At 47.7% G+C, this 20,371-nt stretch overlaps 1 protein-coding gene across 1 annotated transcript in view; it reads right to left on the reverse strand.

The window, feature by feature from the left end:
• Positions 1-20,371, reverse strand: part of LOC147098016 (deoxycytidine kinase 2-like) — a 272,453-nt gene that overhangs the window by 241,680 nt on the left and 10,402 nt on the right. Inside the window, exon 2 of the mRNA XM_085971209.1 lies at positions 7,979-8,094. Within this exon, the coding sequence (XP_085827335.1) occupies positions 7,979-8,094 (116 nt within the window). The remainder of the gene's footprint in view (positions 1-7,978; positions 8,095-20,371) is intronic.

The following is a 20,371-nucleotide window of genomic DNA, read 5'->3' on the forward strand; positions in this document are numbered from 1 at the left end:
TGCTGCCCTTGTCCTTCTAGGTGGTAGAAGTCACAGGTTTGGGCGGTGCTGCCGAAGAAGCCTTGGCGAGTTGCTGCAGTGAATCTTGTAGATGGTACACACTGCAGCCATGGTACGCTGGTGGCGGAAGGAGTGAATGTTTAAGGTGGTGGATGGGGTGCCAATCAAGCGGGCTGCTTTGTCCTGGATGGTGTCGAGCTTCTTGAGTGTTGTTGGAGCTGCATTCATCCAGGCAAGTGGAGAGTATTCCATCACACTCCTGACTTGTGCCTTGCAGATGGTGGAAAGGCTTTGGGGAGTCAGGAGGTGAGACACTCGCTGCAGAATACCCAGCGTCTGACCTGCTCGTTGCCACAGTATTTATGTGGCTGGTCTAGTTAAGTTTCTGGTCAATGGTGACCCCCAGGATGTTGATGGTGGGGGATTCGGCGATGGTAATGCCGTTGAATGTCAAGGGGCAGTGGTTAGACTCTCGCTTGTTGGAGATAGTCATTGCCTGGCACTTGTGTGGCGCGAATGTTTATGGGCTCCCAAAAACCCATACAATGAGGGGGGGGTGGGGGGCCACCCACACCCACAAGTATCCCGCTGACTGTCAACCCAGAATTCAAGGCCGGAGCTCAAACCCAGCATTCTCTGGCTCAGATTGTTGCCACAGAGCCTAAGGTGACACAAAGTACTTATTGTGAGCTTCTATTTTTGGTTCACTTTTGTTTGCTATTTAACAGACTAACAAGGGTAACAACACCAGCCGTGATGTTTTTCCTTTTGTAATTTTATTCACACTTCTCTGTTAAAGGATGATTAAACAATTTAATAATTAAGTCAGAGCACTCAATAATCATTCACTTATGACACCATGGTTAATCTTAAAGCAACATTCCTGCTGGGAATTTTATATTAAATCATGTTACAGTATTGAGAAATCAAGATTTATCGTGGAAAGCCTTCCACATACTTCAATTTGAGCCACATATCTCTTTATGGTTTCAGACAACTTGCACGTAAAATGTAGGCAAAACAGTAATGCGAATATAAAACTGTTTTGTGCCACCAACTTTCTCGCTCATATTAGCAACCAGAGCACCCTTAAATAGTTCACTGCTAAGAAATTCCTGATTTTTTTTCCCCCCCTTGTCTTTCATAAGAACATAAGAAATAGGAGCAGGAGTAGGCCAATCGGCCCCTCGAGCCTGCTCCGTCATTCAATAAGATCATGGCTGATCTGATCCTAACTGCCAATCCACTGTCACAGAACCATCTCCTGAATCTAACAGAATTAGACACACGAAATAGGAGCAGGATCAGGCTACACGGCCCCTGGGCCCGCTCCGCTACCCACAGGGCCATGACCGATCCGAACCTAGACTCATGTCCAAATTCCTGCCCGCTCCCCGTAACCCTTAATTCCCTTTACTTCTAGGAAACTGTCTATTTCTGTTTTAAATTTATGTAATGATATAGCTTCTACAGCTTTTTGGGGCAGCATATTCCATGGACCTACCACCCTCTGAGTGAAGTAGTTCCTCCTCATCTCAGTTTTGAAAGAGCAGCCCCTTATTCTAAGACTATGCCCCCTAGTTCTAGTTTCACCCATCATCAGGAACATCCCCCCCGCATCCACACGATCCGACCCCTTCACAATCTTATATGTTTCAATAAGATCGCCTCTCATTCTTCTGAACGCCAATGAGTAGAGTCCCAATCTACTCAACCTCTCCTCATATGTCCATCCCCTCATCCCCGGGATTAACCGAGTGAACCTTCTTTGTACTGACTTGAGTGCAAGTATGTCCTTTCTTAAGTATGGACACCAAAACTGTACGCAGTATTCCAGGTGCGGTCTCACCAATACCTTGTACAACTGAAGCAATACCTCCCTATTTTTATATTCTATCCCCCTAGCAATGAAAGCCAACATTCCATTGGCCTTCTTAATCACTTGCTGCACCTGCATACTAACCTTTTGAGTTTCGTGCACCAGGACCCCCAGATCCCTTTGTACTTCAGTACTTTCCAGTTTCTTGCCATTAAGATAATAACTTGCTCTACGATTTTTCCTGCCAAAGTGCATAACCTCACACTTTCCAGTATTGTATTCCATCTGCCAAATCTCTGCCCACTTACTTAGCCTGTCTATGTCCCCTTGCAGGTTTTTTATGTCCTCCTCACTCACTACTTTCCCTCCCATCTTAATATCATCTGCAAACTTTGATATGTTACACTCGGTCCCCTCCTCCAAATCGTTAATATAGATTGTAAAGAGTTGGGGACCCAGCACTGACCCCTGCGGAACACCACTGGTTACTGATTGCCAGTCTGAGAATGAACCATTTATCCCAACTCTCTGCCTTCTGTTAGATAGCCAATCCTCTATCCATGCCAGAATATTACCCCCAATCCCGTGATTTTTTATCTTAAGCAATAATCTTTTGTGTGGCACCTTGTCAAATGCCTTTTGGAAGTCTAAATACACTACGTCCACTGGTTCCCCTTTATCCACCCTATATGTTACTTCCTCAAAGAACTCCAGCAAATTTGTCAAACATGACTTCCCCTTCATAAAACCATGCTGACTTTGTCCTATTAAATTATGCTTATCCAAATGTCCTGTTACTGTCTCCTTAATAATGGACTCCAAAATTTTACCTACCACAGACATTAGGCTAACCAGTCTATAGTTTCCAGCCTTCTGTCTACTGCCCTTTTTAAATAAGCGTGTTACATTAGCAGTTTTCCAGTCTGCCGGACCATTGCCAAGTCCAGGGAGTTTTGGAAAATTATTATCAATGCATCCACAATCCCTACCGCCACTTCCCTCAAGACCCTAGGATGTAAGCCATCAGGTCCAGGTGATTTATCCACCTTGAGTCCCATTATTTTACCGAGTACCACTTCCTTAGTGATTTTGATCGTGTTTAGCTCCTCCCCCCCTTTAGCCCCCTGTTTGTCCAGTGTTGGGATATTCTTGGTGTCTTCTACTGTAAAAACTGATATAAAATATTCATTCAGTGTTTTTGCCATCTCCATATTTCCCACCATTAATTTCCCGGTCTCATCCTCTAAGGGACCAACATTTACTTTAGCCACCCTTTTTCTTTTTATATAACTATAAAAACTCTTACTATCTGTTTTTATATTTTTTGCTAATTTACTTTCATAATCTATCTTCCCTTTCTTAATCAATCTTTTTGTTATTTTTTGCTGTCTTTTAAAGTTTTCCCAATCCTCTATCCTCCCACTAGATTTGGCTACCTTAGATGCCCATGTTTTTAGTCGAATACTACCCTTAATTTCTTTACTTAGCCACGGATGGCTGTCTTTTCTTTTACACCCTTTTCTTCTCAGTGGAATATATTTTTTTTGGAAGTTGTAAAATAACTCCTTAAATGTACACCACTGATCATGTATCGTCTTACCCTTTAATCTATTTTCCCAACCCACTCTACTCAATTCCGCTCTCACACCTTCATAGTCTCCTTTATTCAAGCTTAGCACGCTTGTTTGAGATCCAACCTTCTCACCCTCTAACTGAATATGGAATTCAACCATGTTATGGTCACTCATTCCAAGGGGATCCTTTACTAGGACATTTTTAATTAATCCTGTCTCATTACACAGGACCAGATCTAAGGTTGCTTGTCCCCTGGTCGGTTCAGTTACATACTGCTCAAGAAACCCATCCCTAATACACTCAATGAACTCTTCCTCAAGGCTGCCCTGCCCAATTTGATTTGTCCAATTAATATGACAGTTAAAATCCCCCATAATTATAGATGTTCGCTTATTACAAGCCTCAACTATTTCCTGATTGATACTCCGTCCAACAGAGTTGCCACTGTTCGGAGGCCTATAGACTACGCCCACTAGTGTTTTTTTCCCCTTATTATTCCTTACCTCCACCCAAACTGTTTCATTATACATCTTTTGACCCAATATCATTTCTCTGTATTACAGTGATTCCTTCCTTTATTAACATAGCCACCCCACCTCCCCTTCCTTCCTGCCTGTCCTTCCTGATCGTTAAATAACCTGGTATGTTTAATTCCCAGGCATTGTCACCCTGCAGCCATGTTTCTGTAATGGCCACAAGATCATACCCATATGTAGTTATTTGTGCCATTAACTCATCTATTTTGTTACGAATGCTACGTGCATTCAGATAGAGAACTTTCAAAGATGTTTTGTGACACTTAGTTCCTGCTTTTGCCCTTTTTATTACTTTACCTTTTACTCCATACCTTCTGCCCCTTCCTGACACGCTCTGGTTTTTAATTTCCCCACTGCTACCTAAGTCTATGACCTTCTCTGTTGTCATTTTTATTATTTGCTCTCTAGGAACCTCCCCCCCACTAGTTAGTTTAAAGCCCTCTCTACAGCCCTAGTTATATGATCCGCCAGGACTCTAGTCCCAGCACTGGCCAAGTGAAGCCCGTCCCAACGGAACAGCTCCCTCCTGCCCCAGTACTGGTGCCAGTGTCCCAGGAAGCAAAACCCATTTCTCCCACACCAGTCTTTGAGCCACGCATTTAACTCTCTAATTTTATTTGTCCTAGCCAAATTCGCTCGTGGCTCAGGTAATAATCCAGAGATTATTACCCTTGTGGTTCTGCTTTTTAATTTGGCCCCTAGCTGCTCAAACTCCCTCAGCAGAACCACCTTCCTTGTCCTATCTATGTCGTTGGTACCAACATGGACCACGACAACTGGATCCTCCCCCTCCCACTCCAAGTTTCTCTCCAGTCCAGAGGAGATGTCCTTAACCCTGGCACCGGGCAGGCAACACAGCCTTCGGGACTCTCACTCTTGGCTGCAAAGAACTCTATCTATCCCCCTAACGATACTATCCCCTACCACTACAACATTTCTTTTAACTCCCCCCACTTGAATGGCCCCCCGCTCCACGGTGCTGTGGCCAGGTTGCTCATCCTCCCCGCAGTCCCTGTTCCCATCCTCACAGGGAGTAAGAGCCTCGAACCTGTTGGACAAGTGCAAGGGCTGCGGCTCCTCCAACACTACCTCCTGGATCCCCGTACCTGCCTCACTTCTAGTCACACCATCCTGACCCTGGCCACGGACTACATCTGAATGAATTAATCTAATTGGTGTGAATACCTCGTGATACACAGAGTCCAGGTAGCAGATTGCTTCCAAAGCAGATTGTAGGACTATCTCGGCCAAATTGAAGTAATTAGGGTTAGACAGAGGAGTTGGTTTTCTGTGACAAGTTGCCAGGTTCAAAAACTTTTGAACAAGAACATGATTTCGTGCAGTGTAGTCGCTCAACATCGCTGTTTCAAATTTGGCCAATGATCGTATTCGGTTTATATTATAGGAACATAAGAACATAAGAAATAGGAGCAGGAATAGGCCAATCGGCCCCTCGAGCCTGCTCCACCATTCAATAAGATCATGGCTGATCTGATCCTAACCTCAAATCTACTTTCACTCTCCATCCCACCCGAACCCATGTGATCTCCCGGGAGAGGCGAAAAACCAGATAAAAAACCCAATGTGCCAATTTGGGAGAAAAAATCTGGGAAATTCCTCTCCGACCCATCTAGGCGATCGAAACTCGTCCAGGAGATCACTCTGTCCCTGTATTTCCTACAGTACTTACCTTCTGTAAGAGGTGATCTCCACCCCAGCCAGGAACAGGCCCAATTTACTCTTGAAGGACTCCTAGCTGGCAGCCTGTTCCCGAGGTCTCCACTAATCCCTGTGAATAGAACCATCTCCTGAAATCTAACACAGAATTAGAACACAAGAAGTAGGAGCAGGAAACTCTCGATTTACCGGCACCTAAATAACCGGAAATCTCTGTTAACCGGTAAAATTCAGGGCTAGGTTCAAGTAAGTTTTACTTCATATTAGTGGCCGTTCCTGGATCTGTGGCCGTGTAACCGGGGTTCCTGTACCTGTTGCATAGCAACAGGGACGCCTGGATGTTGTGGCTGGGGTTCCTGCACCTGTTGCATAGCAACAGGGACGCCTGGATCTGTGGCCGTGTACAGGGTTCTCGTACCTTTTACTATACCTCTCTGTAATCCGGACTTTTTGATAAACCGGCACCATGCCGGATAAAAAAGAGTTTCCTGAATGACCTCAGGAATAGCAGTGTTAAAATGGCTGTGGTATCTGAAGTAGCTACATTTTTGTCAAAATGTATCATGAAAGGAACAGGATTAGATACGCGATAACGTGTGAAGCTACCACAGCTAATCTGACGAGGGTAAGTCAATTCTTCAAGTGTTTCTAAGAAATTAATTGGAACTCCGTGCCTGATTCATCATGCGAAGCACTTTGAGATAACAAGCCATTATATAAATTCAAGTAGCTGTGGTTTAACATATGGGTTACTTGATTTTATCATGGATTACAAATCATCAGGTGCCCAGAGAGGTATTAACGTCATATCCGAAAGGCAACACCTCCAACACTGCAGCACTCCCTCAGCACTGCCCTGGAGTGTCAGCCTAGATTTTTGTGCTCACAACCTTCTGACTCAGGCGAGAATGATACCCACTGGGTCACATTATAGCAGAAAGTAGCAGCTTTTAATAACATGAACTGTTGGGACTTCTTTATACCGGCGATCAACAATGATGTTAAAATAGCATTCGGACCCAGTTGGTAAAAAAAAAGGCCAATCTCATCTAGGTTAAAGATGATTCAGGTAGGGTATTGCTCAACAACTCCTGCAGCTGAATGTGACTACAGACAACACAATGGATGTTATTCGTGTCTTCGGCATGAACGACATCCTTGGCTAGTCAGTAGCATTTTTTGAACCCTTCGATCCTGCCAAGAAGTGAACTCTATGGCACCGACCTGTGGTAGTCATTGCTCCTGGAGTCAACCTGGCCAAAATGCCCAGTTTAAAGCTGTGATCAAGCTACAATGAACGAGTCCCAATTGAAGTCACCATTGACCAGAAACTTAACTGGACCAGCCACGTAAATACTGTGGCAACAAGAGCAGGTCAGAGGCTGGTTATTCTGCAGTGAGTGTCTCATCTCTTGACTCCCCAAAGCCTTTCCACTATCTACAAGGCACAAGTAAGGAGTGTGATGGAATACTCTCCACTTGCCTGGATGAGTGCAGCTCCAACAACACTCAAGTAGCTGGACACCATCCAGGGCAAAGCTTCATTGGCACCCCATCCACCACCTTAAACATTCACTCCCTCCACCACCGGCGCACCGTGGCTGCAGTGTGTACCATCTACAAGATGCACTGCAGCAACTCGCCAAGGCTTCTTTGGCAGCACCTCCCAAACCCGCGACCTCTTCCACCTAGAAGAACAAGGGCAGCAGGCACATGGGAACACCACCACCTGCAAGTTCCCCTCCAACTCACACACCATCCTGAATTGGAAATATATCGGCCGATCCTTCATCGTCGCTGGGTCAAAATCCTGGAACTCCCTCCCTAACAGCACTGTGGGAGTACCTTCACCACACGGACTGCAGCGGTTCAAGAAGGTGGCTCACCACCACCTTCTCCAGGGCAACTAGGGGCGGGCAATAAATGCTGGCCTTGCCAGCGACGCCCACATCCCATAAACAAATTTTTAAAAAGACGTATTTTTCACCTCACAGGGCTCATTATGAAGAGCCTGGGTAGGAACAATGCACACAGGAGAGCGGGGGGTGGGGGGGCGGGGGGGAGACAGTCGAGTGAAAAGTGGTATCAAATTGATTCAGCAGGCAGTTGTTTTGGTTTAGCCAGAAGCGAACAGTGGGATTCTGCTGACTGACTTGATTCAAATTGGATTTCGAGTGCAAGATTCTTTTTGTAAACTGGTTATGAAGAAAATTGGTCTGATCGCCAGACATTCAGCTCACTGAATCACAGTCAAACCAGGTCCGACTGTAAATATTCTAAAATTATTGTAAAACGAGGACAGCGATGTACTGACTGGAGACCTACCAGCTCCGCGTGGCATGTGGTTACACCGGAAGAATTTGATACCCACCTCCGTGCAGCTGGAAACTGGAATGTTGCACCATTTGCCAATCGGCTCTTGAATAATTTCCCATTGGCTACCGGCCATCTGCTCCAACCGTTGAGCAAATGTGGACTTACCCACAGCTAAATAAAAGCAGAAAACATTGTTCAGTCTTACAGAAGTATGGATAGTGTCACCAAGAAGTGTTCAAATAGCTTTAGTCTACATTTTGATTACCATGCTGGATACTCGTACCAATTCTTCGTGGCCCTGTTGACGAGCAGGGAACGGTAGCATAGTGGTGATGTCATTGGGCTAGTAATCCAGAGGCCTGGACTAATGATCCAGGGACGTGAGTTCAAATCCCACCACGGCAGCTGGGGGAATTTAAATTCAGTTAATTAAATAAATCTATCTGCAGTATCAGTAATGGTGATCATGAAACTACCGGCTTGTTGTTAAAATCCATCTAGTTCACTGATGCCCTTTAGGGAAGGAAATCTGTCGTGTTTACCCGGTCTGGCCTATACATGACTCTTAACTGCCCTCTGAAATGGTCCAACAAGCCACTCAATTGTCTCACCACCACCATCAAGGATAATTAAGGATGGGCAATAAATGCTGGCACTTGCCAGCGACGTCCACATCCCATGAACGAATTTTAAAAAAAGTCACTTGCTTAGTGATTATTTTTCGGACATCATGTAGCTAACCTTTCCAGGAAATGGAAAAACTGACAACCTTATTGAAGCTGATCCAGAGACTTGAGCACATAAAACTAGGCTGACACTCCCAGTGCGGTGCTGAGGGAGTGCTGTCTTTGGGATGAGATGTTAAACCGAGGCCCCGTCTGCTCTCTCAGGTGGAATTTTTATTTATTTATTTATTCACGGGATGTGGGCATCGCTGGCAAGGCCAGCATTTATTGCCCATCCCCTAGTTGAGAAGGTGGTGGTGAGCCGCCTTCTTGAATACAACTAAGTGGCTTGCTAGGTCATTTCAGAGGGCAGTTAAGAGTCAACCACATGTCTGGAGTTACATCTAGGCCAGACCAGGTAAGGACAGCAGATGTCCTTAGTGAACCAGATGGGTTTTTACTACCATGAAACCTAGTCCAAATTTATTTAATTGAATGTAAATTCCCCAGCTGCCGTGGTGGGATGTGAACTCACAATTCCAGATCATTAGTCCAAGCCGCTGGATTACTAGTCCAGTGACATAACCACTATGCTACCATACCCCTGGTGGATGTAAAAGATCCCATGGCACGATTTTGAAGAAGAGCAGGGGCGTTCTCCCCGATGTCCTGGCCAATATTTATTCCCCCAATCAATATCACTAAAACAGATTATCTGATCATCATCACGTTGCTGTTTGTGGGAGCTTGCTGTGCGCAAATTGACTACACTTCAAAAAAGTACTTCATTGGCTGTGAAGCGCTTTGGGATGTCTGGTGGTCGTGAAAGGCGCTATAGAAATGCAAGCCTTTTTCTATGTAGAGACTGCTACATCTAGAAATGCTATCAATAGCTAACAATCACTGTGAAGTTGTTACATTATTTAAAAAAGCAAATTATTTAAATGGAGAGAGATTACAAAATGCTGCAGTTCAGAGGGACCTGGGGGCCTTTGTGCATGAAACACAAAAAGTTAGCATGCAGGTACAGCAAGTAATCAAAAAGGCAAATGTAATGTTGGCATTTATTTCAAAGGGGTTGGAGTATAAAAGCAGGGAAGTCCTGCTACAACTGTACAGGGTATTGGTGAGACCACACCTTCAGTACTGCGTACAGTTTTGGTCTCCTTACTTAAGGAAGGATATACTTGCATTGGAGGCAGTTCAGAGACGATTCACTAGGTTAATTCCAGAGATGAGGGGGTTTAACTTATGAGGAAAGGTTCAGCAGGTTGGGCCTATGCTCATTGGAATTTAGAAGAATGAGAGGTGATCTTATTGAAACACTAGCTGGGGGGGGCCGGCGTTGCCAGGGCAGTTTAGAGGGCCGCGCGGTTGACGGCGGCCGCTGCCGCTCCCCTGCTCTGTGTCTCGGGCTACGCGGTTGACGGCCGGCCGCTGCCATTCCCCCGCTCTGTGTCTCGGGCCGAGCGGTTGTGAGGCCCGGCCTGAGTGACCCCATCGGCCCGAGTGACCCGAACTCGCCTCCCGCTCCGGCGGGCCGCCGCAGCTGGTAAAAGCAGGGGAAAAAATGGAGGCAACGTTTCGGGAGGCTGCAGGATTAGGTCCCGCCCGTGACTCACCGATTGGTCAACCATCAGGTCACTGAACTGTAGGATTGGTCAACCATCACGTCACTCAACGCTAATGAGCGGTAGGATTGGTCAACCGCTAATGAGCGGATTTTTGAACGTTTTTTGTATACTGTCCAAACAATTTTTGTCTGACCAAAAAGTAATTATGCCTATGATCCCCTGATCATCAGCTTTCTTTTGATATAACATATGTGTAGATACGCTCTAACTTTTGAGTGTATAGCGGACAGACATACAGACAGACATACAGACGGACGGATCCTTTTATATATATAGATATAAGATACTGAGGGGGCTCGACAAGGTAGATGCAGAGAGGATGTTTCCCCTAGTGGGGAAATCTGGAACTCGGGGGCAGTTTCAGAATATTTTTATCCACACTTTTTGTCTCTGTCTTTTTTTCTTCTCTCCCACATGGCAGCTGTCTTTCATTCTGCCAGCGCAAAGCCATCCTTTGTTTCTTAACCTGCTCCATTACCATCTCCATTTGCCTTGAATACCTCGAATGTCTCTTAACCTCTCCTGCCTTCCACCCTATCACAGACCTTCCCTTTTGTTCTTTCATCCCCTCCCCCCTTTCCCAGCCACTACACTTGCTTAAAAATGTTCCATTTCCTGCTTTTTTTCCAGTTCTGACGAAAGGTCATCGACCTGAAACGTTAACTCTGTTTCTCTCTCCACAGATGCTGCCTGACCTGCTGAGTATCTCCAGCATTTCCTGTTTTTGTTTCAGATTTCCAGCATCTGCAGTATTTTCTTTTTGTATCAGCCATGATCTTATTGAATGGCGGAGCAGGCTCGAGGGGCCAAGTGGCCTATTCCTGCTCCTATTTCTTATGTTTACCATCTCCATTCAGCAGAGCCATTGCACAATAACTCTTCAGCTATTTTGCAGATCCTTTGTTGGTGTAAAGTGGGTTTAGCATCAAACTGACTCAAACACAAGCACCGCGTCATTGCCATTTAAGTGAAATGAACTAAAAGCAATTCAGATTTCCAGTTGCAGTGAGGCGGCTCCTAGAGGAAGTAGTTCCACACTGCTTCAGCTATTGGCACCAGAGTTTTCAATGGACAATGAGAGTAAGTTTGCAGGGAACATAAAAACTGACTGTAAAAGCTTTTATAGATACGTGAAGAGAAAAAGATTGGTGAAGTCAAGCGTAGGTCCCTTGCAGTCAGAATCAGGGGAATTTATAATGGGGAACAAAGGAATGGCAGACCAATTAAATACATACTTTGGTTCTGTCTTCACAAAGGAGGACACAAATAACCTCCCAGAGATGTCGGGGAACATAGGGTCTAATGAGAGGGAGGAATTGAATGAAATCAGTATTAGTAGGGAAATGGTGTTAGGGAAATTGATGGGATTGAAGGCCGATGAATCCGCAGGGCTGGATAATCTACATCCTAGGGTACTTAAGGAAGTGGCCCTAGAAATAGTAGATGCATTGCTGGTCATCTTCCAAAATTCTATAGACTCTGGAACAGTTCCCATGGATTGGAGGGTAGCTAATGTAACCCCACAATTTAAAAAAGGTGGTAGAGAGAAAACGGGGAATATAGACCGGTAAGCCTGACATCGGTAGTGGGGAAAATGCTAGAGTCCATTATAAAAGATGTAATAGCAGAGCACTTGGAAAACAGTGACAGGATCGGACAAAGTCAACATGGATTTACAAAAGGTAAACCATGCTTGACTAATCTACTGGAATATTTTGAGGATGTAACTGGTAGAATAGATAAGGGAGAACCAGTGGATGTGGTGTATTTGGACTTTCAGAAGGCTTTCGATAAGGTCCCGCATAAGAGATTGGTATGCAAAGTTAAAGCACATGGGATTGGGGGTAAGGTACTGACTTGGATAGAGAACTGGTTGGCAGACAGGAAACAAAGAGTTGGAATAAACGGGCCTTTTTCCAAGTGGCAGGCAGTGACTCGTGGGGTACCGCAGGGATCGGTGCTAGGACACCAGCTATTCACAATATATATTAATGATCTAGATGAGGGAACTAGATGTAATATCTTCAAGATTGCAGATGACACAAAGCTGGGTGGGCGTGTGTGCTGTGAGGAGGATGCCGAGAAACTCCAATATGATTTGGACAGGTTGGGTGATTGGGCAGATGCATGTGGATAAATGCGAGGTTATCCACTTTGATGGCAAAAACAGGAAGGCAGATTATTATCTGAATGGCAATAGATTGGGAGAAGGGGAAGTGCAATGAGACCTGGGTGTCCTTGTGCACCAGTCGCTGAAGGTAAGCATGCAGGTGCAGCAGGCGGTCAAGAAGGCAAATGGTATGTTGGCCTTCGTAGCGAGAGGATTCGAGTACAGGAGCAAGGATGTCTTGCTGCAGTTGTACAGGGCCTTGGTGAGACCGCACCTTGCGTATTGTGTGCAGTTTTGGTTGCCTTATCTGAGGAAGGATGTTCTTGCCATGGAGGGAGTGCAGCGAAGATTCACCAGGCTGATACCTGGGATGGCAGGAATGACGTATGAAGAGAGATTGGGTCGATTAGGCTTATATTCGCTAGAGTTTAGAAGAATGAGAGGGGATCTCATTGAAACTTATAAAATTCTAACAGGACTAGACAGACTAGATGCAGGAAGGCTGTTCCCGATGGTCAGGGAGTCCAGAACCAGGGGTCACAGTCTAAGGATAAGGGGTAAGCCATTTAGGACTGAGATCAGGAGGAATTTCTTCACCCAGAGAGTGGTGAACCTGTGGAATTCTTTACCACAGAAGGCAGTTGAGGCCAATTCATTAAATATATTCAAGAAGGAGTTGGATATATTTCTTAAGGCTAAAGGGATCAAGGGATATGGGGAGAAGGCAGGGACAGGGTACTGAATTTGGATGATCAGCCATGATCTCATTAAATGGTGGAACAGGCTCGAGGGGCCGAATGGCCTACTGTTGCTCCTATCTTCTATAGGAAATGTTGCGTTGACGTTCAGCCCAGAGTCAAACAGGTTGTCAAGACTGAGAGGAAACCGGTCCAACCGGAGAGGGTGGATGAGTCAGTGGCAAGGGAATGTCTTTTATGTTTGATGAAAATCACATCTAATTTTTTTTTTTAATTGGTTCACGGGATGTGGGTGTCGCTGGCAAGGCCAGCATTTATTGCCCATCCCTAATTGCCCTTGAGAAGGTGGTGGTGAGCCGCCTTCTTGGACTGCTGAGGTCTTTGTAGCCGAGTGACTTGCTAGCAGTTAAACCACCAACGCTGCCTCCGCAAGATCCTGCACATCCACTGGCAGGATAGGCGCACCAACGTCAGTGTTCTCGCTCAGGCCAACATCCCCAGCATCGAAGCTTTGACCACGCTCGATCTGCTCCGATGGACGGGTCACATCGTCCGCATGCCCGACACGAGACTCCCAAAGCAAGTGCTCTACTCGGAGCTCCGACATGGCAGGAGAGCCCCAGGTGGGCAGAGGAAACGCTTCAAAGACACACTGAAAGCCTCATTGAAAAAGTGCAACATCCCCACCGATACCTGGGAATCCCAAGCCCAAGACCGCACAACGTGGAGGAGAAGCACCCGGGAATGCGCTGAACACTTCGAGTCTCTTTGCCGGGAGCAAGCGGAATCCAAGCGCAAACAGCGCACGTCAACCCAAGCACCCCACCCACCCACCCCTTCAACCACCATCTGCCCCACCTGTGACAGAGACTGTAGGTCCCACATTGGACTCATCAGTCACCTGCCAGCTCATTTTTAACGTGGAAGCAAGTCATCCTCGGTTCCGAGGGACTGCCTAAGAAGAAGAAGAAGGTAAAGCACGTTCGTTAGTTCTAGTCTTCGTCATCGACATCTGCCCTTGTTGACAGTAGGCTCCCGAGGTATGGAAAGTGGTCCACGTTGTCCAAGACCTTGTTGTGGATTTTGATAATCGGGGGGGCAGTACTGTGTGGCGGGGGCAGGTTGGTAGAGGACCTTTGTCTTACAGATGTTTAGTGTAAGGCCTATGCTCTCGTACGCTTCGGTGAAGGTGTTGACGATGGTTTGGAGTTCGACCTCCGAGTGAGCGCAGACGCAAGCGTCGTCTGCATACTGTAATTTGACGACAGAGGATGGGACGACCTTAGATCTGGACTGGAGGTGACGGCGGTTGAACAGTTTCCCGTTTGTTCTGTAAATTAGCTCCACTCCAGCGGGGGGCTTGCTGAGGGCGAGATGGAGCATTGCAGCAAGGAAGATCGAGAAGAGCATTGGTGCGATGACACAGCCTCGCTTGACCCAGTGAATTGGATCTGTGGTGAAACCGTTGGTCAGGATCACGGCTTGCATGTCGTCGTGAAGCAGGCGGAGGGTGGTGACAAACTTTTGAGGGCAGCCGAATTTGAGGAGGGCACTCCATAATCCCTCACGGTTGACAGTGTCGAAGGCCTTTGTGAGATCAAAGAAGGCCATGTACAGCTGTTGGTGCTGTTCCCTACATTTCTCTTGTAATTGACGTGCGGTGAAGATCATGCACTTAGCTATGCTCAGTGACTGTTTAGCCAAATGCCTACATCTGTTAGTAATCAACTGCATTGACTTGAATGACTCTGTCTTGGTACACTTCATGTAGAGCCAAAAGAATAGAATGGAAGTTATTCTCTCAGCATGTGGATGCAGAAGCTATGAGGGGGGTAGCTTTCTTAGAATAACCCATTTTAAGTTAAGAAATACAGCGGAGAGAAAAACTGTAAACAACAGACTAAAATATCCCGACAATCCGGTCGGTATAAATTGAAGCCCACCTGGTCGTGCCACCGTCAGGCCAGGCGTGGGCCGGGAATTCGCGGCGGGGGAGACGACAAACTGGCAGCGTTCGGCATCATTCCGCCTTCGAAACTGACCGCAGCTTCGGGATTTGGCGCAGGAGCGTGTGGAAATCCCAAAGATGCGGTCTGTCAGTGACAGCTCCAAAACAGGCTGCGCTGTGCCCCCCCCCACCCCCACATCCCAACTCCCCCACCCACACCTCCCCGCCCCCACACACAAACATCCCCGCTCCCCCCCGCCACCCACACCTCCCCTCCGCCACACACCCCCCACACCCCAACTCCCCCACCCACACCTCCCCGCCCCCCCCACACACACACATCCCCGCTCCCCCTCCCCCCCCACCCCGCCGCACCCCCTCCCCCACCCACACCTCCCCTCCCCCACACCCCCCCACACCCACACTTCCCCTCCCCCACACCCCCCCACACCCCAACTCCCCCACATCTCCCCACCCACACCCCCACACCCCTCGCACCCCCCTCCCCCACAACCCCCCACACACCCCGCTCCCCACACCCGCACCCCCCTCCACACCCCCCCCGCATCCCCACACCCCCTCCCCCATACCCCACCACACCGCCCTCCGCACCCCCACCCCAACTCCTCCGCCCCCACTCCCCCGCCCCCCACTCCCCCGACCCCCACACCCCCAGCCCCCCGCACCAGTGACTGGGTACTGCTCCCCTGCAGCCTCCTCCTGGGCATGGCCCTGTGGAGTGGAACCACCTCCCCTTTCGGCAGCCCTCGGACACGGGCTGAGCTGCTAGCAGGCCGCCTCACTGGCTGGGCCCACCTCGGCTTGCCTTCCTTTCCCTTCACTGTTTGCACATCACGTCTTATACCACTGCCCTTTCAGCCTTGGCAGCGAGCGGTGATGCCTGCGGACCCTTCTCAAAGGCTGCAAGAAATACTGCGTCCCCATTCTGCCACTAACCTTTAAGTGTCTGCATCGCTTTAAATTTCACCGATATGCAATTTGTCACTCCCACCACTGGGGGGCCACCTCCTGGGCAGCAGTTAATGATTGACTGGGGATCGGCCATGTGTACAATGAGTGTCACGAGCAGACCATCATCCTGGTGGGATTTGTACCAGCACTGAACAGTTTAGAACTCAATACAAAAGTCCGCACTTTTAACAGCGATATTACTGCTAAACGAACCTCAAGGGCCTGGAAAATGAATTTTAATTTTGTGTAGTGCAAAATTTGTCCATTTTAATGAAAATCAAAATTTTTAAAGAAACTTTTTACATTTTTTTTTAAAGTTTGTCCATCTTTATTTCAGGTTTGCCTTCTCCCATGTGAGAGTCCCAATCTTTGTTTTGCTCTCTAACTTTTTTTTTAAAGTTTGAATTTTAAGAGCTTACCCACTTTCCTTGTTCGCTGGCTTGGAGAATTCTGCCTTTTGATTGGCTGCTGGGACAGCCTGTTGACATCACAGCAGCTCGCGCAAGGGGATCCCCACTGTGCTACGTTGATTTAAACTGAAGGTCGGAAAACTCTTACGCTCTCGATACAGGGACCGCGAGATCCTTGTGCGTTGCGTACTTCGGGGCCAGCGGCGAACACGCTGCTGTCTGCAAATTCCGGGCCATCAAGGCAGCTTAATGGCCAAGTGGTCGCCTAATACAGGTTCAGCTGTCACTGCACACATGCTAGATGGAAACATTAAAAACAAACTTGGTACAATTTGATTGTAGGAGTGAGCCGTTGGCGCGGTGCTAGCATTCAGGCCTCTGGGCCAGAGAATGCTGGGTTTGAGCTCCGGCCTTGAATTCTAGGTTGACAGCCAGCGGGATACTTGTGGGTGTGGGTGTGGGCGGCCCCATCCCCCCCCCTCATCGTATGTGTTTTTGGGAGCCCATAAACATTCGCGCCACACAAGTGCCAGGCAATGACTATCTCCAACAAGCAAGAGTCTAAACACTGCCCCTTGACATTCAACGGCATTACCATCGCCAAATCCCCCACTATCAACATCCTGGGGGGGGTCACCATTGAACAGAAACTTACCTGGACCAGCCACATAAATACTATGGCAATAAGAGCAGGTCAGAGGCTGGGTATTCTGTGGCGAGTGTCTCACCTCCTGACTCCCCAAAGCCTTTCCACCATCTACAAGGCACAAGTAAGGAGTGTGATGGAATACTCTCTACTTGCCTGGATGAGTGCAGCTCCAACAACACTCAAGAAGCTCGACACCATCCAGGACAAAGCAGCCCGCTTGATTGGCACCCCATCCACCACCTTAAATATTCACTCCCTCCACCGCCGGCGTACCGTGGCTGCAGTGTGTACCATCTACAAGATGCACTGCAGCAACTCGCCAAGGCTTCTTCGGCACACCTCGCAAACCCGCGACCTCTTCCACCTAGACGGACAACGGCAGCAGGCACATGGGAACACCACCACCTGCAAGTTCCCCTCCAAGTCACACACCATCCTGACCTAGCAGTATATCACCGATCCTTCGTCGTCGCTGGGTCAAAATCCTGGAACTCCCTCCCTAACAGCACTGTGGGAGTACCTTCACCACACGGACTGCAGCGGTTCAAGAAGGCGGCTCACCACCACCTTCTCAAGGGTAATTAGGGACGGGCAATAAATGTTGGCCTTGCCAGCGACGCCCAGATTACAGGAACAAATTTTTAAAAATCCTGCCGCCGTATAGGACTGACCAGTGTATCGGCCGGTATAAAGATGGTTACAGATGGAAGGAGCATTAACACAGTCAGTCAGACTGCGAATCCTTCCACTACTTCACATAGTTCCCCAAAGGGAACAGCGAGAAGACACGAAGAGAAGATGATAATTTGATTTTTTTTTGTTTAAGTTTCACTATAGAGGGGGAAACCAGAGCACGCCCAGACTTGAAGTAATGAATGGAATGGGTAACTTTTTGCCATTTGTCAGTTGAGTTTGTCTGCTGGTTTATAATAACCTTTGCCTGGCTGTAAATGGTTCCAGGCTCCAGATCACATTGGCCCAGACACCAGTCCAAGCTCCAGATCACACTGGCCCAGACACCAGTCCAGGCTCCAGATCACACCGGCCCAGACACCGGTCCAAGCTCCAGATCACACCGGCCCAGACACCAGTCCAGGCTCCAGATCACACCGGCCCAGACACCAGTCCAAGCTCCAGATCACACTGGCCCAGACACCAGTCCAGGCTCCAGATCACACCGGCCCAGACACCAGTCCAAGCTCCAGATCACACCGGCCCAGACACCAGTCCAGGCTCCAGATCACACCGGCCCAGACACCAGTCCAAGCTCCAGATCACACCGGCCCAGACACCAGTCCAAGCTCCAGATCACACCGGCCCAGACACCAGATCACACTGGCCCAGACACCAGTCCAGGCTCCAGATCACACCGGCCCAGGCTCCAGATCACACCGGCCCAGGCACCAGTCCAGGCTCCAGATCACACCGGCCCAGACACCAGTCCAGGCTCCAGATCACACTGGCCCAGACACCAGTCCAAGCTCCAGATCACACCGGCCCAGACACCAGTCCAGGTGGTTTGTGCGGACAAAACTGGAAAAACAAGATTTGAATTTACAAACCATCGAGTTGTCATTTGACTCGAGGATTGAGTATTCAGGCTGGTGGGCTTTCAGGCTGCTACAACGCCAGTCCGAGACCAGTAGCTTCAGAGTGCCAGGTGCGCCTCTCAAGGCTGAAGTTGTGCTGCAGGTTTTTTACCAAGAGGCAGTTCAGCACATGTGGGCTTTCACTTATGCTCAGAGCGTCACTCTCGTGACAGCTGTTTTCGCAATGTTGAGAGGGCAAGGCCGGTAGCCCACTTTCTCAAGTGGTGTGAGGCGAGCTTCTTGCGAGAGGTTCTCAAGCACCAGATGAGTGCAAAGGAGTCAGACGGGCTCACGAGTTATACTGCCACTTTCAGACGGATTTGCACCCAACACCGCTTTGCTTCAGTGTAAAAGTGGCGGTAAATTGCAGTCTAGACTGAGAAATTTACAACCTGGTTGGTGTTTGTAGTCCTGCAATTTAGTTTCAATAATTCTTAATATAAATGAATGTCATTATGCAAGTTTTTTTTTAAATTCATTTATGGGATGTGGGCGTCGCTGGCAAGGCCAGCATTTATTGCCCATCCCTAGTTGCCCTCGAGAAGGTGGTGGTGAGCCGCCTTCTTGAACCGCTGCAGTCCGTGCGGTGAAGGTACTCCCACAGTGCTGTTAGGGAGGGAGTTCCACATCATTAAGGAGGTAAACGTAGTTTCTCTGATTTAGTGACTGACATCTGGTAAAATGTCCAGGCCATCAAGTCAGTGTAGGTTAACCAGAACGATACCCGGACTCCAAGGGTTAAGTTACGAGGTGAGATTACACAAACTAGGGTTGTATTCCCTAGAATTTAGAAGGTTAAGGGATGATCTGATGGAAGTTTACAAGATATTAAGGGGAACTGATAGGGTAGATAGAGAGAAACTATTTCCGCTGGTTGGGGAGTCTAGGACTAGGGGACAGAGTCTAAAAATTAGAGCCAGACCTTTCAGGAGTGAAATTAGGAAACACTTCTACACTCCAAGGGTGACAGAAGTTTGGAACTCTCTTCCGCAAACAGCAAATTGATACTAGATCTGTTGTTAATTTTAAATCTGAGATTGATAGCTTTTTGTTAACCAAAGGTAGTAAGGGATATGGGCCTAAGGCGGGTATCTGGAGTTAGGTCGCAGATCAGCCATGATCTCACTGAATGGTGGAACAGGCTCGAGGGACTCAATGGCCTCCTCCTGTTCGTGTGTTACTAACTGATGGACTGCAGCCAAGGTTTATTCCCAAGTCATGTGACAAGGAGGACTGCAAATGCTGAACAAGGTATTATTTTCCGTGTTGTTCTGTGACTAATGCAACAGATTTGTTGCAAACCAACTGGATTGACACTAAAGACAAATCACCAGTTCCACTGTGCACAGGAAGTGTTGCCGTTTTGTTAGCTTGACTCTTGACCTGTAACGGATGAGAATCTAGAAGCTGTACAATTTGACAGAAGGTGAAATCCAGGGCATGGATCCTTCCAAGGATATGGAATGACGGCAGAAACTGAAAGATAAAACGTCATGCTTCTCATCTGAAAGACCAGCCAATTTCAATACAGCTCCCTCCAAGACTGAGAGAGAAGATTGGCTGCTACTGTGTAGTGCACTCTCAACTCCTCTGCTGTGAGCCTAGACTAGGTGTTGACAGGCAATTAAAGCATAAACAGAGACTAATCTAATTCTGTTGTCACACTTTCCAACAAGAGTCACCTGTACTTATTAAATGCGTAATATGCGCGTGATCTTTTTAATAGTTTTGAAATGTTACCGGAGATAAAATTGCAAAGAGTACGGCGGCTCT

The sequence above is a fragment of the Somniosus microcephalus genome, chromosome 30, assembly GCF_052327205.1.
Source record: "Somniosus microcephalus isolate GS21.2 chromosome 30, FLI_Smic_1.0, whole genome shotgun sequence".
Taxonomy (NCBI): domain Eukaryota; kingdom Metazoa; phylum Chordata; class Chondrichthyes; order Squaliformes; family Somniosidae; genus Somniosus; species Somniosus microcephalus.